The sequence below is a fragment of the Gymnodraco acuticeps genome, unplaced genomic scaffold (assembly GCF_902827175.1).
Source record: "Gymnodraco acuticeps unplaced genomic scaffold, fGymAcu1.1, whole genome shotgun sequence".
NCBI lineage: Eukaryota > Metazoa > Chordata > Actinopteri > Perciformes > Bathydraconidae > Gymnodraco > Gymnodraco acuticeps.
In genome coordinates this window covers 111412-136502 of record NW_022991956.1, presented here as the reverse complement: position 1 = coordinate 136502, position 25091 = coordinate 111412, and the positions used below count along the sequence as shown (strand labels likewise).

The 25091-nt window shown below is 40.3% G+C and overlaps 1 protein-coding gene across 1 annotated transcript; it reads left to right on the top strand.

Moving 5' to 3' along the window:
* Nucleotides 1-2930: 2930 nt before the first annotated feature.
* Nucleotides 2931-24240, top strand: nudt4b (nudix (nucleoside diphosphate linked moiety X)-type motif 4b). The gene is made up of 5 exons (XM_034200655.1): nucleotides 2931-3373; nucleotides 15180-15290; nucleotides 19015-19059; nucleotides 19336-19423; nucleotides 21308-24240. Exons 1-5 carry the CDS (start codon nucleotides 3098-3100, stop codon nucleotides 21526-21528), a joined length of 741 nt encoding a protein of 246 aa, XP_034056546.1. The 5' UTR covers nucleotides 2931-3097; the 3' UTR covers nucleotides 21529-24240.
* Nucleotides 24241-25091: the final 851 nt, after the last annotated feature.

The window sequence follows — 25091 nt, the reverse complement described above, 5'->3', positions numbered from 1 at the left end:
TTATGTAGGAGTTTGATGGCTTGTGGGACGAAAGACAGGCGAGATCTGTTCTTTTTGAACAGAGGGGGACGATATCTCCGCCCGGATGGCAACAGTTCAAAGTAAGAGGCAAGAGGGTGCCTCAGGTCACTCACAATATTGTGTGCCAATTTTAAAACTCTGTCCTTGTATAAGCATTCTATATTAGCAAATGTCAATTTACTGGACAATGTTACGGCCCTCCTGACTGACTTTTTCTGTGCGTTGCCGAACCAGCTTATAATGCCGAAGGAGAGCACACTTCCGATAAAAGCATGATAAAACATCTTCACCATTCTGTTGCCGACATTAAAAGACAATCATTTACGTAAAAAAAACATTCTTTGTTGAGACTTAGCTTTTATTTTCTCAGTCCAAACATCCCATCTGAGCTTGTGGTCAAGCACGACACCAAGACATTTGTACTCAGTGACACATTGAATGGGCTCGATATTTAAAAGAGTAGGGTTGGGCGATTGTGCTATTCTAAAATCAATTTCCATCTCCTTTGTTTTTGAGGTGTTTAGAAGCAGGTTTGACTTCTCACACCAGTTAATAAAGAAGTCAAGGACAGGCCCATGCTCCTCTTCCTCATCAAATAGGAGGCTGACCAGGGCCGTATCATCTGCAGACTTAATAAAGTGCCTATTGGGAAAAGTGCTGATGCAGGAGTTGGTGTATAAAATACAGCTAAGGAAGTCAACGATCCAGGAGATCAGACCAGGTTCAAGTGAGAATTCTTCAGTTAAAGTATTTGCTAAAATACTTGGCTTAATGGTGTTAAAAGCCGATGAGAAGTCGGCAAATATAATCTTTACATGGGCTTTTGGCGTCTCGAGGTGAGTGTGCAGAAGATCACCTCGATGTGCACATGTTATGATCCTTTTTTTGGTAATTTTTGGTAATTGGGAGGCGTGTGGCGTAGTGGGATGGTGCGTTGGTTTTCGGATCAGGGGGGCACAGGTTAAAACCCCACTGCAGTCAGCATGTCGTTGTGTTCCTGGGCAAGACACTTCACTTCAAATTGCTCCTGTGGGGATTGTCCACAGTATTGAGTATGTAAGTCGCTTTGGATAAAAGCGTCTAACAAGTGACATGTAATGTAATTTAATGCAAAAATCACTATACTAATACCTCTTGATTATCTTCACAAACAAGAGCACTGTCTCACCACTTTTAACAGTGTCACTCATCTGTTGATTATTCTCTCCTGGAGGTAATTTGGCTTTAGATGTTATCTGTGGAGTTACAACACTGTGATCATCCTCACAGATTAACTGAGGGTATTGGGGCAATATCATTCACACATGCTTGATTGATTGATTGCTTGATTGATTGATTGATTGATTGATTGACATGCACTATGGGGTGAGTATCTGTATCTAACACCATTAATTGAGCGCATCACTGAAACAGTAAATGTGTTAATGAGTTACAGCCGCTCACAATGCAATCCCCACCTGTGTTGTAGTTACGGAGGGAAGGGAAGGCATCATTCATATACCTTACTTTATGATTTGAAGTGAAACCAGCGACAGCATGGGAGCGCCGTCAGATACTGTAAGAGTAGAGACAGATGTTAGTCTGATGTGTTTAATCAGGGGGAGAAGTTAGGAGTGGTGCTTGTTCACAGTGACAACTCCCCCTAAAGCTGATGAATTGCAACACTGTGACCTCTGACCCCTGGTTAGTTACAACACAAGACTTAAACATATTATTCATTACACTTTCAACTTGATTAGGTGATTGTGTAAATACCATTTATGATTCCATGAAACATGGGAGTTGCTGACATTCCCAAAAATGCTGGATTACTTGAACTTTTGAACACATCGCTTTTGATATTGTGTGCAAATTGATCAAAAACACTCCCAAAAAGACACAATGACTGGAATCCAGGAGGTGTTACAGGTTACATTTGAGTGCTCACTTTATACAACATTTAATCTTTATATAACACCATAGATTCCTTTAGCAAATAAAGCGAGACAGATTGTACCATTATCTGTGTTTGGAACAAGTGGAACTTGTACAAAGACATGCATTTGGTGCAATAAAAAAGTCACTGGCACTGGTATCATGACAAATACATGAGCCTACAACAGGGCTGGTATTTATTTGGTAGTCTTTAATTTAATTTCTAAGCTGCCTATGACTCAAATAATAAACTTACACCTGTGCCCTTTTTGTCTTTACACAATTATTGAGATACAATGTATTTACTGTTGCATCCAACCATTTAAAAGCTTTGCACCACACACACACCAAGGCTGTATCTGTTAAACACACCAAGGTCCGCTCATCTACATTTTCTCTGTGAATCTGTGGAGAGTAGTGACTATATGTTCAAAAATGAGTGTATTTCTGTTTTACTTTTAGTACTTTGAGTATATTTTGATGCTAATACTTTCCTACTTTTACTTGAGTGTCGAACGTTTACTTGTCACATAGTATTACTACACTCTGGTACTTCTACTTTTTTACTTAATTACAAGATCTAAGTACTTCTACCCACCCTTGCCAATTTGTAGGCCATAACATGTCATCTGTGTCAATTCACAGTTATGGTCATTTTCAGTCAGTATTTACAGTGTTTATGTTTTGCTGTGCTAGAAAGCAAGATATGTTAAAAGTACAAGTGACAACAGAGTTTTCCTACACTCCTGTAGTTCTACTCTACAATATCTGAGTACCCCTCCCTCCTCTGTGTGTAATAATCTACCAAGTCTTCTTAGCAAAAAGTCCCATGATCTGCAGCAGCAGTCTGGTGGAGTTCAGAATAAGAAATTACGCATTTGTTTATTACCACTGTTTTGAACCAGAAGTGTAGCCCCGCCCACTGAGGCTAAACCAACCAATGAGCTCACCGCTGCCTCAGAGGAGTGATCAGTGCATGTGAAACTCCAGTCTGCCTGTTCATTGTATTGAGTCAGCGGCCATGCGCAAATGGATCCAGAGGAGGGTGTGCTGTGTAGGCTGTAGTCTACATAAGATCTCTTCCTGCAGGACACACTCACTGCAGACTGCAAATCACAAGCAGCAGCTGGAGCCTTGACTTTTTATCCATCCTTCCGTTTTCATGCGTAAAACCAAAATCCACAATAGTGGTACCTTGGGATCTCTCCAAACACCCTCCTCCTTCTCCTCCTTCTCCTCCTCTTTAAACCACGGATGCAGAAACCAGCAGCGATGCGGCGGCTCTGCTGTTGAACTCTCTGGACCCTTTTCAGTGTTTTTTTCCACCGGTTTTTCATCCACAATGAAGCTGAAACCGAACCAGACCAGGACATACGATGGCGATGGTTTCAAGAAACGAGCAGCATGTCTGTGCTTCAAGAATGAACGTGAAGAAGAGGTAAGAGGTTGAATCTAGGACCATATTATCCAGCGTTTATGTTTGATTGGTGGGCCTAGTCATCCCCATGTCAGCGCCCAGTCACTCAAACACAAGGTTTATGAATAAAATTGACAATATTTTTTGTTAAAACATATGGGTTTTGATTTTCAGCCACTGTTTTGGTGTGTGTTTAGGTGTTGCCGCTGTTGATGCGCCTTTGGCCATCCAGTTTAGGCTAGTTTGAGGTGCTTGTTGAGAAAGGAGAAAAAAGCGCTGTTGTCAAGGTTGTTTCCATTAATAACAAACCACTATCAGTTTGGATTTTCAAAATAAAAGCGGAGGTTAAAAACCCCCATTCCAAACGTCACTGAGTTTACAACCAAACCTTTATTTTGAAGGCAGATTCGCTCCACTTCCGGTTATATTCTTTTTAGCTTGACGTAGCCAACGCAGAGGGGGCGAGGCGCTTCTGTTGCATGTTTCCAATAATAGCGGGTTAAAAATCCCTGTGTTAGAGTGACTGGTTAAAAATACAGTTCTATTATTACATTTATATATCAAATGCAACGTCATTTTTCCACATCTATTAACACAGCTGTGTTTTACATCCATTCATGATTTTGCTGCATCCCGCCGGCCTTTAGCTGCGTAGCAATTATGTGCAAGAAGATTTAAAGGGGCCTTACCATGTAAATAATGGACATGAAGTGACAGTTATATTGTTCTAGACTTTTCTCGGTGAAATACAATACTGAAGATTAACTTTAAAGAGGATTTACGCACCTTTCATCAGTGGTGTTAAGTACATTTACTCAAGTACTGTAGTTAAGGACAATTTTGAGGTACTTCAGTATTTCCATTTTCTGCAACTTTTTACTTCTACTTTACTGCAATTCAGAGGTGTTGAGTGTACTTTTACCCCACTACATTGATATAATACCTTTAGTTACTGTGCAGATTTGGATGAATGAATATAACCAACACTTAAAAGTTACACCTGGAGTAAATTCACAAGCTTTAATGCATTCAATAATTATAATCAAAACAAAAACAATTTGCAGAATGACTACTGCTATACTGTTGGTACTTTAAGTATATTCTGATGCTAATACTTGTCTACTTGTACTTGTGTAACATTTTGAATGCAGGACTTTTACTGTAACAGAGTATTCTTACACTCTGGTACTTCTACTTTTACTCAAGTACAAGATCTGAGTACTTTTCCCACCTCTGGCCTCAACATGTAAATAATGAATATGGAGTTATATTGTCAAAGGTACACTTACATGACTGGTTCCCTTGTTGGGACTAATAATAGTAATGTAGTCATATTTATGTCAAAACATTAGGATCACAGCTCTGTTTTTGTGGCACTTGTCTAAATGTAGCCTCCTCTTTTAGCTTGCCATACACAACCTACAGTCTAAACAGCCCAGTGTGTGTTGTGTTCCTCAACTAAGCCCTGCAGTGTTTGGCTGTACAACACTCAGATCTGAAGATACACACACACACACACACACACACACACACACACACACACACACACACACACACACACACACACACACACACACACACATTGTATATCCACTCATGTGCAGCTGTTATGTCATCATTATCTCTACATTTTAAAGATTTTCCAATTGCACTGATAGGAAATGTATAGATTTGTCTCTGCTTTTTACATTTGTTGTTATGAAACTTTGTACCTCTGTGTGTACGCTGTGATTATTTAATATAGCTTGTTATCATAGGACAGGACAGTCAGAGTACATTGTGACAACAGTAGAGCCATCTTCAATCACCAGGAAGAGAACCAATCTGAGGCTCTGATTAGGATTTTGATTGCGAACAATGGCCTTGTTATGCCTATATCAGCAGCTTGAGATATGGGGCATTGTGTCATCAATACTTTCCTTAAACACACGCCTCCGTTCCTAGATACAGGAGAAACAACTGTGGTGAAATGAGAGCCACGCATGCTGTTGGACAGTTTTGTTTTGGAGAGGAAAGCAGAAAGCTGAGCCCAGGGCGAGGTACTCTATGACAGCAATTAAACTCACAACAGGAGAAAACAGGAACAATGCAGAGGGACGGCATGTTAGTGGCTTTAACTGTGCGCTATAAGCTTCTATTAATTATTTCACATACTTATAGTGCAGTGGTAGGTTGTAGACATTTAACATTTAAAGTTTTTGAAGTTATTCTGACTGAAAGCCACAATGGTGTGGGTAGGCTTCTGTGAAATGAGTTCAACAAATCACCATAATGCAGTAAAAAGTCAAGCTGTGTGGCTTCAGAGCTGCTTTTCCAATATATTAAAAGGCTGTGTGTTTTAAGATTGGTTTCTCTGAGTGACTAATCAAGAGACAGGATCTGACTCTTTACAGACATGTGTTGTTGTATTAGTTTGTGACCTGCAGCTTTAATGTTTTGGTTCATTCTCACACATTGATGTTGTTTCCAGCTGCAGCAGACAGCTGTTTTTACGAATAAAGCTCTTTAAATCCAACAGCAGATAGACAAAGTTAGCAGCTAGCTGGTAACATATAGTCGAGCATTAGGCAGTTAACAACCCTTTGGGAGTCGGTGGAGACCAAAAAAGAGGTCAAATCAGGTAAATATCGGATTCCTATTTGTCAGGCGGACGAAAGTACGACTCCAAATGAAGGCAAATGTCGTCTCATACTAGCTGGATGTGTAAATAAGCAAATGCTTGCTAACCAGTCCACCAATAGTGATAATATGTAGATTTTGCAGCTGGTTTTCCATCACCAAGGTGTCGTTTTCCTATTTAATTTGAACATTTCTAGTTTCTTTTATGATTTAGGGGCAATATAATGTGGTGCTTATGAGTGTTGAGGCGTTATATGTTCTTGCACAGTGTTTATATAATTCTTCACATATTAAAAGTCCTGCAGCAGATTGTAAATGTCGCGGGGAAGTTGGTAGGCTTCAGCAGAAAGTCAGAAATGTAGGCGTTAGTTTTCTGCATCTCCTGCTCTCCGACTGTCTCTCGTTACGACTTGTCTCTTATGTGTTGGTACCTGTATAACACTGGGACTATATCACTGTCTCAGCACTATTGACCCCCCCCCCTGCTACTTGAGCATCTTAAGACTTTCCATCATCTTCTCTCCGCGGCACCCGGCTCGGACAGGCATTGGGAGCCTTCTTTATTTGACAGCTACAGGCGTTTCTCCTCGAGTAGCAGGAGGAGGCGGAGGCAGTGTTTATGTCATCCAGAATATCCCTGCCCGTGTTTTACTACCAGCCATAATTCTGATGTCTCAAAATGAGGTATTGAGGTTAGGGGTGAGTGATCGTCTTTTGTAAATCAGGTCCAACATCACAAGACTGACTTTTGGATCAGGGGAGGTTAGCTTGCGTCACCTGCAGTTTGACATTTGTCTACATATTGAATTTCATTACCCAGAGGAGATTATATTCACTGTATGTTACCTCAGGTTTCGCCGCCCTTTTTTGTGTCTGGGAAACATGGCAGTGTTCACTCTGGGGTTTCTCCGCCACCCTGCTCCTCTTTCCAAATATAAGTGGGCGTCATGTGCTCAGAGTACAGCTGACCTTTGCCCTTCGTTTAGATTTTTAGTTTTGGCTTTTCTAATCACACTTTTAGAAGTTATTTTATAATGCTAAAGCCATTTTCAGAAAGAATGGTGTTCTGAGTATAAACTCTGTCTTTTTCCTTTCTGTCAGGCACTTCTTGGTAAGATCCGTAGAGTAGTTTTATTGATTGGATGAAATGTTAAAGATATTTCATTAAAACAAGTCGGATGTAACGCCCGAACAATACTTGTTACCATTGAAAGTGCTTGAAAAGTACTTTCAAGCACTTTGAAATGCTTTGAAATACAGGGACAAAATCTGTCCGAGTTGTCTGATCCTGGATCACAATAAATCGGCCAGATTTTGTCCCTGTATTTCAAAGCAATTCAGGATAGGATCAGCCTGATCCAGATTACGATTTTTCAAGATGACTAGATCCTGGGCCCAGGAGTTCAAAACTTTTAATCTCAATCAGATCCGATCAGATTTTGAAATCCCATTTTTTGTGATCCAGGATCAGACAAGTCGGCCAAATTTTGTCCCTGGAGTTCAAAGCAATTCAGGATAGGGTCACCCTGATTCAGATTACGACTTTTCAAGATGACTAGATCCTGAATATCAGTGCTTTAATCCAGGGGTTCCCAACCTTTATTGTGCCAAGGACCGGCAGATACATTTTAAAAAAAAGTCGAGGACCGGTTGTCAATTTTAACTGATTTTAATATTTACTCACCATCAGCAGGTTGCAACAGAGGCTAATTGTATGTAACAGCCTGAACAAATACTAGAACAATATGCATCCAAAACATATTAACAACGTTTAAAAAAGAACCGGTGTCGTTTTTTGGTTTTTCGGAAAACCAAAAAAACGACGTTATTCAGTTTTTAAACCAAAACGGGAAAACAGATAAATCAACGTTTTGGTTTTGTTTACGATTTACGGATAATCCAGTGAATGCTGGGAAAACGAGGAGAAGGCGCATTATGAAGGAGGTGTCCGGTCGCCGGTGTGTGTGTGTGTGTGTGTGTGTGTGTGTGTGTGTGTCTGTGTGACACTGGCATTTGTTTTCAGAAGATATTATGATAGTGTCGTTCGTTCCGGTGCATGTCCGACAGTATTTATCACTACATCGAGATTAAGATTAAACTAATTTATTTTGGGAACACCCGCATGGCTACCTATGGAGTTAGCCAGATGTGTGTAAATTACTGTTCATGGTCATTTGAAAACAAATGCCGGTGTCGGACAAACACACCGAACACACAGAGCTGAGCAACACACACACACACACACACACACACACATACATATATATATATATATATCATGAGCCTTGGTGACTGGACATCTCCTTCATAAAACTAATAAAAGGGGGAGTAATCTGGCAGTTCGATGTGTGTAGAGGTGTGTAGAGGTGTGTGTGGTTAACACCTAGTAGCCTGCAGTCACTCGCTGTTCTGATGAAGGTAAACACAGCGAAGGCGGTGCGTAAAAAGGCACCGCTCTCAGCTGATGCTGCAGCCAGTGAAGGAGGCTTTCCTTCTATAAAACAGCTGCGGGCAGCAGATACTGTGAGAGTCCCGGACACGAATTCATAGATCAAGGCAGACTGGTTTACAGACTCTCCTGTTTTGCCAATCCGGTGCTTAAACAAATAGCTCTACACCCCTGGCCGACATATCCTTAAAAAGTCTGAGTTTGAAATATATCTCAAATAATGTATGCACTGCCATTTCCCCACATAAACATAACAGTCTGCAATGAAACGGTTGTCTCCTGTGCGCTCCTCTTCCTACTTGGCGCACCGGTAACTTTCTGTGCGCACGAGAGGCTGAGACCAGGCTGAGCCGCCGAATCCCTCGGAACATCATAAAAGCCATTTTCAACGGTTTTCTGGTGAAAGATTAACTAGGCTACTGGATGAAATAATATGACTGGTATACAGTAGGTGCAAAAATTAAACACTTTTTGAAAAAAATATTATGATAAAATATTTTTATATATTTATAATTCTGCAAATATTACGATAAACTCACAGCTATTTTGCGGCCCGGCAGTAACACCTCCGCGGCCCGGTACTGGTCCGCGGACCGGGGGTTGGGAACCCCTGCTTTAATCCTACCGATCGCCATCTAGTGGACATGAAAAATAATACAAGGAAGACAAGAGACCACATTGCAGAGACATCTATTGTCCGCAGTTACTTTTGAAAGGTGATGACAGATGATGGGCTTTTTTTTTGTTGAAGATATTTTTTCTTTAATCTAAATTACATTTGTGATTGACAATCTTTGTTGTGATACTTTCATGAGCATAAACATTTATGTCATCAACATTTGGCCACCACAAACGTGAGCAAAAATGGAAAAAATACAATGTATTTCCCATGAAGGCTAAAAATGGTGTATTATTTCAGTTAACAAACTTTGCCATCTAATTTAAATTGAAACATATTTTAAAATAAATGGTACAGTACATTTTGCTCTGGTAATCCACTGGAAATCCACCCTTCTGGTGGGATCAGGATAATCCAGTTTTTTGTGATCAAACTGATCCCAATCCTGTGTTGTCGGTTTGAACTACCCGATTTGAAGATTTGATCCAGATTAAAGCTTGGATTGGATTTCCTGATCCGATCGGATATCAAAGTGATCCTAATCCTGTTTTTTGGTTTTGAACTCCCCAAAATCCAAATCTGATCGGATCAGATAGGGATTAAAAGTTTTGAACTCTTGGGCCCAGGTGATTGGTGTTAATATGTGGAGATTATCCTGTTGAACAACACGTGTAAATATCATAAACGTGAGCTTATTTCCTGCAATATATTGAAATCCAATAGAAAATTCCCATTGGCTTTTTGTCGAGCTGGCCCTTTCTTGGTCGGCTTACAAAAATACATCATCGATGCACCCCTCTGTAAGTATTGGATACAAAGTTGAAAGTTAGCTAAAAGAAAAAGATAGAAAAAGGTGCTTCACTTCATTAATAGAGAAACAATATCAATTTCCCTTTTTCTATTCTTAATAATGTTTAAAGTCAATTATTTGCATCTGACTGATGTTGGTTTGATCACTAGAAAAGGTCGTTATCATGACATTCACCTAGCTGACCTCTGAATGAACGTCACATACTTGCATTTAGGGCTGCTCAATTAATTGTATTTTAATCGCAATTACGATTATGGCTTGCAACGATTACGAAAACAATCGAAATAAAACGATTATTTTTTTTCAATTGGTTTTTCAGTTGAATTAGAGTTCAGGGTAATCAACTGTTAAAAATATACTGTTCACATTTTTTTTTCTCCAATAAATTGATGTTTTCAAAGTAAATGGATAATCGTTTTTAATAATCGTGATATCAATTATTGACCCAAATAATCGAGATTATGATTTTTGGCATAATCGAGCAGCCCTAGTTGCATTTCAGTGAATACGCTTGGTTTTCTAAAACATCTTCACAAAACTGGCAGCTTAGAGAGATGAGTAGAAGCAGGTTTGATATCATTGTGATGATAAATGTCCTGTAACGGCCCGTCCACACTACAGCTTCAAAAAAAGCTTGGAGCTGGGCGCGTCTGAAGCTCGACCAACAACCAATCACATGAATCTCCCGCCCCTGACACACAAGCAGCGGTTTGATTGGCTAGAGCTTGTACTGGCATATGATTTGATTGGCTGACGCTTCCACCGAAAGCTTCAGAAGCTTCAAAAGTTGAACATTGCTCAACTTTTGCAGCCTGAAACGCCAGGAAAGCTCCACTCTGCTTCCCACAATGCAGTTCGGCGAAAAGTGACGTCTGCCCATTCAAAGTGAATAGGGCAGACGCGTTGGAACCCGTTTTTGAAGCTGTCGAAGCTGTAGTGTGGACGGGCCGTGAGAGTGAATCAAGCTGCTGCTCCCTGTTATGAATGTGGAGCTGTATTTATCTCAGAAGCACATGTGAAGAAACTAATTCCTAATTATACTCCGTTTGTAATATGTCGATTCAGTGCTCTACATTCCTAAATTCATAATAACAAAACTAAATTCAGCTTGCCGTGTATTCTGAAGGGACGGACACACAACAATTAAAAAGATAAAAAAGGAACAAACAAAGCAGAAATGTGGTTTGTCCTCGATGTCCTGGAAGCTTTTGTTTTGTACACATCTCCCACTTTGGACTTAGGACATGTTGACAACAGTGGTTTCCCTTTTAGGCCTCACACAACACACACACACACACACACACACACACACACTCCCACTCAGATACAGACACACACACACACACACTCACACTCAGATATACACACACACACTCAGATACAGACACACACACACACACACACACACACACTCAGATACAGACACACACACACTCACACTCAGATACAGACACACACACACACACACTCACACTCAGATACAGACACACACACACACACTCAGATATACACACACACACACACACACACACACACACACACACACACACTCAGATACAGACACACACACACACACACACACACACACACACACACACTCAGATACAGACACACACACACACACACACACACACACACACACCACACACCCACCACACTCAGATACAGACACACACACACACACACAGATACAGACACACACACACACACACACACACACCACTCAGATACACACACACACACACACACACAACACACACACACACACACACACACACTCACTCAGAGAGACACACACACTCAGAGAGACACACACACACACACACACTCAGAGACACACACACACACACACACACACACACAGAGACACACACTCAGAGACTCATACACACACACACACACACTCAGAGACTCACACACACACACACACACTCAGAGACTCACACACACACGCGCACACACGAACACTCGGAGACGCACACTCGGAGACGCACACTCGGAGACGCACACTCGGAGACGCACACTCGGAGACGCACACTCGGAGACTCACACACACAAAATCACACACACACCAGACAGCAAAGGGCAGTGGGTTTGAGTGCTCTGAGAAACCAAACCTATCCAAAACACGTCATACCACTGAGAAAGCACATTTAATAGCCCATTTTCAAATATGTTCTATTAAGTGACATGTCCAATAAACCCTTCACGCTCACACACCCTTTTTTAAGTGTTGGTTTGAAGGACAGAAGTTCAGTTTTAGCTCACCTCACGGTCAAAAGCCATCAAAGAGCTCATTCAAACGGGTCACAAGGTTGACTTTGCACATTTCTTTACAATCTGCACTCCCCTGAGAAGACGTCACGTTCTGCAAGTGTCAATACCCCTTCCTCTAACTCCCAACACTTACGGTACACCATACACCTGTTGTGTGTTTTCCTAGAACCTTGTCACCTGGTGGAATTGTCTCCCGAGCGTGCTCGCACTAATCCTCACGCTTTACATTCGTAGTGTTTATCTGCCCCACTGCCCTTTATCCTAAACCCACATCGTCAGGGGAAGGGGTTTCCAAGTATTCATGTGTTAGTGAGCCACATTTTTCAATACATTTTGTCAATTGAAGTTGATAACACTTTCTAACAAAGCTTAGTTGATAAAGCCCAATAACCTTTTTGCATAGCAAGCTTGAAACATACCCTTCCTTTGCCCCTTATCCCCCTAACAGTGCTGTGAAGGGAGACACAAAGCAATCTTAGGCGTCTGTTTTAAAGGCTTGAGCTGCCAACATGAAGATAATTAAACCCTGTTAAAAGAAAGCTATGATGTAGGCTGTTTAGGTATAAGTATATTCAATTATCAAGAATAATTTACCTTCATTTGATTGATTTTGCTCACTTATTACTTAACTTAAAATAGGCAATATAGTTGGTGGAGTTTGGTGAAAGAACGCTTTCCGAATAAGCCGTGAACCTAAACCCTCACGAGATAGGTGCAGCCCACAATCCCATTATTTAAGATTTACAAACACAGAGTTAGGACTAGAGTTAGGGTAAGACTGGCAGATTACTGGATATGGTGATCAGATGGGTGGTAAATGTCACCATATGTTATACAAGCCGCTCAACACGCTTTTATTGCATGTGTGTTGCCTATGCTGTGTGTTATGAGGTCATTTCTGACAAGATAAAAATACCGTTCAATCACAAATAAATGAACCACTGACGAGAGTTAATACTGTTGGTTTTGTGACGACCCCCGTCCGGTCACAGTCTGCCTTTTTAATGATGAGCGAACGGCTCCTTGAAAATGCGATAATGTTTACAGCAGCTGCTCTGTTGTGGTTGCTATACGGAGACGGGGCCAAACTGCAGACACGGGCACATTTGATCCGAGCGTATCTCCATACTCTGCAACTGTAGAGTAATTCAAGCCCTGCAGTCGCTTAGGAGAGCACTGACTGAATGTGAGAGGCTCCTGATTGGTTTACAGGCATTGTTTGCTTCGTAAGGATGTTATGGAACCGCTTCTACACCGGCTTTGACTGAGCGTCTGTAGAATATCTTCAAAATTGGCGAAAACTAAACAAAACTGGATTTTTCTTAATGGAAAAATATAACGGATACATTCAAAGGTCCCAAACATCTTCAGTTCGCTGTGGTTTGAGTGAGCTCACGCCTTTTTGATGTTTCCTACTGTATGGAAACGCTTCAACACCAGCTTTCATTGAGCTTCTGTTATAAAAATCCCCCAAATGCTATAGGAAATGTAGACAGACACTAGAAGCCACTGAGAAAAACGATGTACAAACAAAAACGGTGCTACGGTCCCAACAAATCTTCACTTCGCTCTTGTTTGAGGAAGCTAACTTCTTTTTGACTGCGACATTTTACAGTAATTGAAAATACTAATTTGAATTGAATTGGAGTAAAGTATGTTTTTTATCTATTAATTAATCTCATATTTTCCTATATATTCCATTGGTGGCAATTTATCGATTATTTACGTTGGAAATGAATCTGTGGGTTGTTTTCCTGATCTATTGTTGAGATATTTGGTCTATACCATAGACGGTCTATACATTCATGCCAGAACATGTTATTGTGTTTCTCAAAAGCCCAACATGATGACCTCAAATGTCTCGTTTTGTCCACAACGAATCATAGTTTTCACTTGAATGTCATAAAGGAAAAACGTAAATATTCACAGATTAAATATAAATAGTTTGAATCGATTAGTCGATCAACTCCAGGAGAACATTTATACCGCCTCAACATTTTAAAGCTATGAACTTTGTGGTGTATTTAGGCTCCTGTGAGCAGCAACAGAGAATAAATAGCAGACACCAATCATCTTGAGACCGGGTTCAAAGGTCACATGTCTCATGTCAAGGCCTCAGTTTCTATGTAAGGGAGCGAGGCGGTCGTTATGGGGAAAAGAACACCCGACAGGCAGATCAGGAGCGAAGCGGAGGCATCTTGATCAGCCTGATGTACTAAAACAAACGAAGGAATCGACTCCATATATGAATTGAAATGATTTTATTGACATAAAAATGATTGTATTTCTTCCGCTAAGAAAAAAAAAAACTGCGACAACAACAAGTCCTTAAACACTGCAGAGCCTTCCGTGTTCCTGCGAGTGTTTACTTCCTGTCTGCCTTCTTCTGGTGGTTTATCTGACGTCTTTTACTTTCTCTTTCTTGATCCTCCTTAGCAACGGTCAATAAGTCCTTGACAGCGGTCTGTGCTACTGTATTAACAACGTGTCACGTGTTCTGAATTGACCAATCAGAATTGAGTATTCAACTAAGCCATGTAATAAGTGTGAATGAATGCACCCCCCTCTGAACCGCAGGGACCTTTAGCTTCCACTTTATGTGACATGTTTATTTGTGTCTAAATGTGACTTAATTTTACAATGAAATAAAGGTTAGTGTCGTGGCTTCCTCCCTTTTTTTCCAATCGAGCCACTTGGACGCCTTAAACAGACATTTTTGATGCGTTATTTTTCTCACAAAGAAAGCAGGTCTTTACAATAGTCAAACAAATCAGAACCAAAGAGGCAAAACTCAAATAAAGTTATAAACAACTTGGATGTTCTTTCTTTCTTGAAGTTGTGTAGGATAGAATAAAATAACGGTTAAAAACTGTGTCTCGGTGCAGTCTTTCTCACAGGTTGCCCATATCTGTGTCTCTTAAGAAGATGGCATTGTGGGAAATGTAGTCTTTTATAGTCTCTGCTACCGGTCTTGATTAGGCGACAATATTTGGCCTTTTTTACAATAACCCAAATTGCTAAACACTTCTGAAACATGTGCTTTCTTCTCCAGGTGTTGCTGGTCAGCAGCAGCCGGCACCCGGACCAGTGGATTGTGCCCGGGGGGGGGATGGAGCCGGAGGAGGAGCCGTGTGGAGCCGCAGTGCGCGAGGTGTTCGAGGAGGTGAGGAACAAATCAAAGCTTTTAAGTTTCTCCCCGTCTAAAATAAGGTTGTTCTGTACAATCGATAACTGAGCTATACGATACATAAGGGATAATGTGCAGCGATTATAGCAACAATGACCGCCAGCTCTCCGTCTTTTAACCTCTTTCCTTCTATCCCTTCATCCTTCTTAGCAACGGTCATTTTTTTGCTTAGCAGCGGTGTGTTATCGAGTGTTAACAACCTCTTAAATGTCGGAACTGACCAATCAGACTCGAGTATTTAACTAAGCCGTGTAATAACATACGATATGAAACGCTTTATTGTCCACGTAAGGAATTTAGTTTTGGACTCCTTAGTCCTGCAGTTCAACAAAAGATAAAACCAATGATAAATACAACATAGTCCATTTACACTAGTACAAGATAAAAGAGAATAGCTTATTCACACATGACTTACACTACAAGTACACAGTTTGCACATACATGTATACACAGACAACATACTGACACTGACTGCTGAGAAGCTGAACGGACATTTAACCTGCTTGCTGATACATCTAAATATTTATAGATGGTTGAACTTGGCAGTTGAACACCAAAGAATAGTTGTTTTTACCGTGTTTGATCTTTAGCTTCACCCCAACACCATCTGTCCGTCCAGCAGGTATTCAGAGCATGGAAACTATTCGCTGTGTAAATGCCTCGGTGTTAAAGCTTCTTGTAAAAGACCTCAGCCATGCAACTCTATAAACTGCAGGATCTTCCTACAGTCCTACAAATCAGGGCTATTATGTTGTTTTCACAGTTTATGTGATAGGGATGGAAACAATATACATAGATAGATCAACTAAAAACGAAGTATGTGTTTATAGCTTGTTTGCAACACCTGTCGCAGGTAGAGCTGGAACAATAAGTCTAATCTAAGACTAATCGATTAGTTGCTAGAAAAATAATTACAAACAATTTTGATAATCTTAACATGTTAATGGGAAAGTGGCAGAAACATCCATCCATCTCCTCCCGCTTATCCGTGGTCGGGTCCAGCAGAGAGTCCCAAACGTTCTTTTCCCTGGCGACATCAACCAGCTCTGACTCGGGGATCCCAAGGCGCTCCCAGGCCAGCGAAGAGATATAATCCCTCCACCTGGTCCTAGGTCTACCCCTTGGTCTCCTCCCAGCTGGACGTGCCTGGAACAGCTCCCTAAGGAGGCGCCCAGGTTGCATCCTTACTAGGTGCCCGAACCACCTCAACTGGCTCCTTTCGACGCAAAGGAAGAGCGGTTCAACTCCGAGTCCCTCCCGGATGACTGAACTTCTCACCTTAGAAACATGACACAGCGAAATATTAAAAGATATCAATTGAGACTTTCCACTATAAACTGACATTTTATAGAACTATCGACAGGTGATGATGACTTTAATAACAGAAAAGTATAATAATAACAGTCTATAAATACACCTTTTTAGATATAGTCATAGCGCACAAAAAACCTACCATCATTGGCGTTTCTTTTTTTTGTTGCAAAATTGTATTTAATTTAGGGCTGTCAAACGATTAACATTTTTAATCAGATTAATCACAGTTTAAAAATTAATTAATCATGATTAATCACCATTCGAACTATGTCCAAAATATGCCATTTATTTATGTATATTGTTGTGGGAATGGAAAGATAAATTAAAGAAGGCGGATATATCCATTTAACATACAGTATCTATGTTTATTATAACATTTTTCTGCGTGTCAAAATGAAAGACCACCCACACACCTATCAATCATCAAACCGTGGGGTCTTAATTCATTACGTGTTGATTTCTATCAACGGGGGAGTACTTCAGGAAAGTCGACAGAGGGGGGCGGCGGCGGCTAGTGGAGTACTTCGTGACCACAGAGTGTGAACGTTGTGATCAGCTGTTTTAGCTCAGTTCTCCAGTGAAGGGGGGGGAGTCTCCCTCCGCAGCCGGTTGGCGTAGTTTTGGCACAATTCCGTTGTACAGACCGACGTTAACAGCAGCCCTGTCTGTGCAGTGTGCACACGGAGACCGACTCTGTCGTCCGGTGATCTAACCGCCTTCTGGAAAAGCTTCACAAGTACGTCGGTACGCAAATGCGCTTTGTGACACAAGTGAAGGTACGCATTTCAGATTACACACATAACCTGCGTACCAGTTATGTGCACCCCTGTACTACAGCAAAAGTATTCTCCGTCGGGACTTCCTGCAACAACACCACGCCGTTATCAAAGATGTTCTATTGAGAAGACGATCACTACATGACAAAAGTTTTCAAAACCGTGGCTACTGAAATCAATCTTACTAACTGCTGTCTGTGCAATTTACTCCGCGCGAGTTGGCAGACTTTATTTTGCCGCCTTTAACATCATTTTTCATGGTGGGGCTAAGCCATTTCTTGGTATGGGTGTAGCCTACCCCAGCCATACCCTGGCGCTGCCACTGGTGGCACGTATGGGGCGGGCCATTCTGCACATGCGTTAAATGCCTTAAATATTTTAACGCAATTATTAAAAAAATTAATTACCGCCGTTAACGCGATAATTTTGACAGCTTTTTAACTTTGGCTAGTAACAGCACAATGCTACCTTAAATTGTATTAACATTATACCGTACATTCTTTGCTTGGAGGGGAGGGGGGGGGGGGCCACAGGCGGTCAAAGCTCATTGTAGGAGCCATTTATGTTAATTGTTGGCATGTTGATTTATTTTGTTTAGATTTTCAATGCAATATTATTTTTGAACACTTGACTTACAGTTAAAGTACACAGGTTGTATAAATTGGGTCAAAGGTGACCAAAAAAAGGGTCAGATATTGTTCGAACTCTTCAATAAACATTGAACTAAACTGCATCCAATGACCGGAAATGCATCTGTTTTTGACGGCGTAAAGATCAGTGTTACCCCTAATAATGGCAACTGGAATATAGGGAAGATGGACCACCTTCGGCCCCCCTTTAGATCCGCCCATGCATTGCAGTGCAGATGTCCATTTCCAGTAGAGCAGGAGCAGTTGTTGGCAGTATGCGGGTGAGACCTTCAGGGGGCCACGGTGTCAGTATCTGGGTGACTGAGGGCCCTCCGATCGGGAACCTTGTGTTCTCAGCAACGTCAGCGATCTAAACTCGGCACCTCGTTGGATTCCTGAGCTCCCATGAATCCCGCTGCCCCGCATTGGTGGGACAGATTGACACTTGTGAAGTATGCTGAGCAGGGGATGGATGTCATGTACCCTGCCAGTAATGTGACTCCTGTGAATTAATAAAGCAACTGTTAAGGGGTTATGAAAGAGACATAATTACATTTCCGCACTGGTAGTCGTTCAGGATTCATGCCGTGTTCAAGGCATACTGAGGATTTCACATGAAATGATTCCAGCACTGCTGGAAGTCCTTGATCAATACACTTAGAAATCATTAAGAGAATCTTACTTCAAGTAGCTGTGAGGCCTCGGAGGACACAAGCGAACTTTAAAAAAGGTCTTAGTGTTATTCTGTAGTGTACTTCTGAAAGTTTTAGCGTTGTCAAGCATTACTACATCCGAACAAAGCCAGAGAGGGTACAGAGACTTTAGTACAGCTAGTCCTTTAAAACATTGAGAAGTAAAACACAAAACCCATTGCTCTGACGCAGAACACAGTCTGTGTTTGATCAACTTTTCTGTGTCCTCTTCTGTCTGTTTGTGTTGGAAAGAAGTGAGTTTCGAATGATTTATGATTTACTTCCTCAGGCCGGTGTGAAGGGTCAGCTAGGACGTCTGCTGGGAGTATTTGAGGTAAGATTTCACAGCTTTATCTTACTTTACTTGCATCGAAAGTGCTGAATCTGAGGTCCATCCCTTCTTTAAAATCAAGGCTAAAAACCTTGCTTGTCCAAACTATGTTTTAACATTGTTCTTCAGCGCTTCTTGCAACATTATGTGTATTCACAATGTCTCTTTTTTTAACTCATTTATTTGCCTTTGTGTCTGAAATGCGCTATATAAACCAACTAACTTTAACCAACACCATTTTTATGATCATTCAGTCTCATTTTCGTCTGATTTCTACAGCAAAACCAGGACAGGAAGCACCGGACGTACGTTTACGTGTTGACCGTCACCGAGACCCTGGAGGCCTGGGAGGACTCCGTCAACATCGGTACGGCAGCTTCTCACGAGTGTCTGCAGGGGCTGTGGTCCCTGTATTTAGGCAAATAAGAGACATGAGTATTTACAAGCCGCTGAGTAATTGATCGTGAAATACCACAGATGTCATAGAAATATATTTACCCGCCCAGACCGTGACTCTGGCATTGATTTTTGTCATCAGTGAGATCCTAAATACATGACATTGCATTTAGCTGACACTTCTATCCAAAGCGACGTACAGTGAGTGCAATAAACCATAAGGATTCAAACTATAGACAACAAGAACAGTGTTTACATTTTCAATTTAAACACACTCTTTGGGCCCCTGGGCTTGAGTTGGCATTGCATTGTGTGTTATCCCAATCAAAACATAGTCTCTACATTACTACCAGAACAAAGTATCTAAATGGATTTGTCTTATTGAAATTTAAAATACAACATATCTTTGATTTTCTATTTTAAAAGCTGCATTTTCAAATTGAACATCAGTCAAACTGGATTGGTCATTTTTAACTTTAATGATTAGATCTGAAATTAAGACATTATTCTTTTTTGTAATCACAAATCAAGACATTTCTAAATTTGCTCAGGAGGAGAATTCAGAGCAAATACATTAAAATGCATAATTTTAAATGTAAAATATTCCTAATCTACGACTTCAATGGTGATTAAAACTCTAATGTTATTTACAGGCTGTTAAATCAAACTCTCACGTCTCTTATTTACTTCCATATCTGTGTCTCTCCTTGCTCTGCAGAGGACAGCTTTTACACAACCATGTTTTGTATTAATGTGAAGGCCAGAGATTATACTGGTGTTGGGGCACGCAGTGACAACAGGAGATAAATCCTCTCTCTGTCTGCAGGATGCTCCAGCTGTCAGTAGCATGTAGGCTTCACTCTGTATCCTCTCAGTGGGGAGCATCCTCCACCTGTCACTGCTCCACACACACTGTTTATTACTACATGTTAGCACGCTTTTAGAGGTGTATATCCCGTGATTTCATGACCATTATATGATGATTATATTGGTGCGGACCAATTGGCTTCACACACACTTCCTGTTGCGAAGGCCTTCTGCAAAACACTTCAGCTCTGCATCACATGGCACTTCCTACTTTCAGTGAACCATTTCTCCCTGTAAAAGATAAGAGAACATATTAAAGATTATAATTGCCTTATTCTGTATCGCATACATGCCAGCTAGACACAATGGCTTTGACACGATGTTAGATCAGGTATAGCATAGCATTGCTTTATTATTGCAATATATTTAGGGATACAAGGACATCCTTTTCAAGCTACTACACTACTTTTTAGAGCTACTTTGCCTCCAGTGTTTCAGATTCCTGGAGTCATTTTCTTGTCTATTTTACTACAACCTAAATTCATGAGAACGTAGCATTAGCATTTTAGCATCAGTACTAGATAATGCCTAATTTGCATGTATAAAGATAACATTTCAGAAAACGTGCAATACAAAGGAAATATATCTTAATGTAAGTTTTTTTTTTAATTGTGATTTTTTTGTTATGCCGTTGACAGTTTCTTTCAGATTTATGGAATCAAAATTCTCTTTAATATGATTACAAAATAACAGTTAGTAACATGTCTTTGAACCCGGCTCTATCCACAGTTTCTGTTTCGTACATGTATGCAATAATGCACATATTTAATGTGATAGAGAGATTGATAGGTAGATAGGTAGATAGATAGATAGATAGATAGATGTTCCTGAAAACTGAGAATGTTCTTAAATGCCTCTTTGCAAATGTAAACATTATACAACATTACATGTGGATAATAAACCAATGGAGTTTCCCGGTGGTGTCAGTCAGTCGGTCAGTCAGTGGGTGTTTCCTGTGTGTCACGCTGCTGTCTGTCTCCCCCTGCAGGCCGGAAGCGGGAGTGGTTCACGGTGGACGAGGCCATCAGAGTGCTGCAGAGCCACAAACCGGTGCACGCTGACTACCTGCGCCGGCTCCAGCTCAGCTGCTCCCCCACCAACGGGAACTCCATCCTCCCGGGACCCCCCCCAAACGACAACTACCCCCATTACAGCGCCACGGCAACCACGCCCTCGACGGGCAGCGTGCTGGGCTCCTCCTGCAGATAGGACTGAGCTTCCTGTCACTCAAAACGCCTGTACAGTCTTGCATGAATCTAAATGACTCTTTCCTTTACCGTATAACTTGTAGTCGTAGCTGCAGGACAGACCAAAGCCATCACCAGAACTGATTCAGTCTCGCGTGACGGAGCAGGAAAACTGTGGATATCTCAAGAACCCCTTTTTTTGCTGGAAACACCACACTCTGCTGGAGTTACTGAGCTGTCTAAGGAATGCCTTACACAGAATCTGTATGAATGTTGTCTTTGGGTCATTTTAAATCACAGACGTCGTTTATTTTTTTTTGCAGAATGGATATGCTTTCTAGTCAATACAAGGGGTAAGTGACCCTAAAGCCATGTCCATGTAGGGAATGTTTCCATATTCTCAACCAATGAGGACATAGGGATATATCATATCCATATTACACTACAAAAAGGGATTTTCTTTACACCATGTCAGCATTAATTATCCAAATGGTCCTAACATTTAAGATGACAAAGCCACCACAACATCTCCTATCAAAACATTGGAGGAATCGGAAGTCCTTTGATCGTCCCAAAAAGGGGAAATGTACATTGTATAGATAGAAACAAAGAAAAGAGAACACTATATATATAAAAGGCATGCATGAAGTATATAAAATCAAAATTACTACGATTTAACAGGAGAACACATTCAGGTAGATAAGGAAGTGGCATGGTGGTAAAATGGCGCTTAAAAACTAAGTAAATAATGACATCAGTGAGTGGATACCTCGGTAAAGTGAAAACGCTGAGTCATGTGATCGATATCCTTTAACACTACACTGCTGTGTTCCTGGTTAACATTCAGCCTATGTCTCGTGACGTTAGCATTAACCTTGTGTTACCGTTCCCATGCTGTCACAGTCTAAGTATTTAAAGGTACATCTCTACGTGCTTTTAGGGTCATTGATTCTATTCAAATGTGTTAATTAAAGAATTGGATTGTCTTTCAATGAAGATGATCTGAAGTGAATTGCTCTCTAAATCACTATGAAGCTGTTATATCACGTCTCATGGTGCTATAAGGCGATATCAGACCACAAAATAACATTTTCCCTGTACAATATGATTGTTTTTTTGCTTGTAACTAGGATTACTTGCGCCTTGGCTGCAACTACGAAGTATTTTCATTATTTCAAAGTGAAAACGCAGCTATCACTGGTTCAAAATGTAGAAGTAATGCATTTTATATCAATAGAAAGTCATGTTTTTTTGGTATTGCCTGAACAAGCGCAATTCTGGGTGCTCAATTAAAGGCATAAAATGATCCTTTGAAAGTTTTCGAACCTACTTTTTCATCAAAAAGACAGAAATCCAAATCCATAATGGCTAAAATTGGCGGTTGAAAGTCCCATTTCATGTCATTACTTTGTGTTTTGTAATTATTTTTCACATATATCGTCGCTGAAAAAGAGACTCTCACTCCCTCCTGTGTCGACTGCTGAATGACGACTCTAGAGATTTGTAAATAGCTTTGCAGAGAAACATTGAACGTGTTTTTAACCTGAATGTACCTGTCTCTTAATATTTTATATATTTTTTAACTATGTGTAGGAGAAAACAAACGAGAGCGGTGTGTATAGAATATTTGTATTGCTGACAATGTGCCAAGGGTTTAACTGTGAAGGAGTTAATGCATTTTAAATCATGACATGGCAAAATTCACAAGTTTGTCAGGATGGTATATAAACATTAGATCGGGAAAAAAATTAACGACTGAATCTTTAACATTTTAGAGATTTGGGGGGTAAAGAAAATATTAACTCAAAAACGAATATAGGTGTAAATCATAACATTAGATTTTGTTAAAAATATAAAGGGAAGTGCAGTTTTTGGTAAATAAAGTCTGGACAGTAAGGGAATGCTTACAACCACAGACACATTTTGATGTTACTGTTTATTCCCACTGTTCAGAAGGAGTGTAACATATCTCTTAAGTTTTCTCCATGCTTCAAAACGTCCCAGAGTTTCGTCGAATCTGCTTAAAATCGGACAAATCTGATCAACTCTGCCTTGTTCGACTGGTAAAGTCCAAACACCTCAAACCTGTGTGTGTGTGTAAGTGTGTATTGTGGGTTGATGAACATGAAATACTATGTGCCAAATAAAAAAAAAATTGTAAGATGGGAACATTTTTGATGTCAAGTTATACTGTACATCATAAATGATAATGATCAAGGTGGATAATTCATGAAATTACACTATATAATCATTTGTAATGTTAAAAAAGTGCATTTTTTTTAATTGACTGCATCCTTCATGGTTGAAATTACAACTAACGAAGCACTTTTTTTGGTATTGTGATTCAACTGAGAGTAAAACACCATCTCACACTACATTCAACATTTAATTTAAACCCATTAATCTTTATATTTAATGCTGAAACACCGCCTTCCTCCACCTATTGATGTGTGGGTCATTGAATGAGTCTTTTATGAGTAAAGCATGAGATTTAAATAAAAAACACCACGATGAAATGTATGTGCTCAACAATGTAAGACACCGGCGTCCACTAAATGTTGGGATTTGGATGCGTGGTTGTCTGTTATGTCACACGGATGTATCCAGAGCGAAGATTTCTCACTGTTTCGTCATGAGTATTATGCACAGAGACGTTTAATGTAAAAGACACGAGGACTGGAACGATGTTTTTTTTGCGAAAAGATTGCATTAAAGGGGAAAAATCTTGTTGTAACTGTGGCGGAAGTTTCGTTTATTTATACCATATGCTCTGTTTCAAAAATGTCCACGATTTGGTAAATATTTCAGTAGCTCAGCAGCTGTTGTGTTTTTGAATCGTCATTGTTTTTGAGTCATGACTAGATTAACCTGCTTTAAAGGCCTCAGGGTAAAATGTGTGTTTCTTCCCACCAACGCCCCCCATTCAGGGATGAGCACCTGTACAGGTAGGTCATTTTTGGGTTGGACAGTTTTCTCAGAGTCAGATGACACAGAGCTGTAAAACTAATTTTTTCCCCCCAGGAACCACATTTGCATAAATCCACAAGTTTACCCGCCTAGAGTAAACCTTAAGGAGCTTTACCTAGAATCCAGTTCTGTTTGCAGGTGATTATTAAACAAGTTGTAACATCTCTAAAGGACCCTATTATGCTCAGGTTGATATTTGGGATTTTTCTTTTATGAGTGAAGCCTAACAATTAAGATAAGAATAGAATGGCTAAGGTGATGATGTAATAAAACATAGACCGGAAAGTGGCCCATTTGAGCTGACTTAACCCCAGAGGTGGAAAGTAACTAAGTACATTTACTAAAAGTACTGTACTTAATTACACATTGCAGGTACTTGTAATTTAGTATTTCAGTATTTCAATGTTGTGCTGCTTTTTACTTCTAACCCACTACAATTCAGAGGTAAATGGTGTACTCCACTACCTTTACCAGCTTTGATAACACTTTAATGATCAATAATTATAAAACATATCATATATATTATTCTGAAATGGACCAATCTGCACAATGACTACTTTAAGTATATTTTAATGCTAATACTCTTGTACTTTTACCTGAGTAACATTTTGAATGCAT

Excerpts from the sequence above, each read along its gene's own strand:
- nudt4b (XM_034200655.1), top strand. The coding sequence starts at position 3,098 with ATGCGTAAAACCAAAATCCACAATAGTGGTACCTTGGGATCTCTCCAA. Across the intron at positions 3,374-15,179 it reads AGAATGAACGTGAAGAAGAG|GTGTTGCTGGTCAGCAGCAG; the intron begins GTAAGAGGTTGA and ends TTTCTTCTCCAG. Across the intron at positions 15,291-19,014 it reads TGCGCGAGGTGTTCGAGGAG|GCCGGTGTGAAGGGTCAGCT; the intron begins GTGAGGAACAAA and ends TTACTTCCTCAG.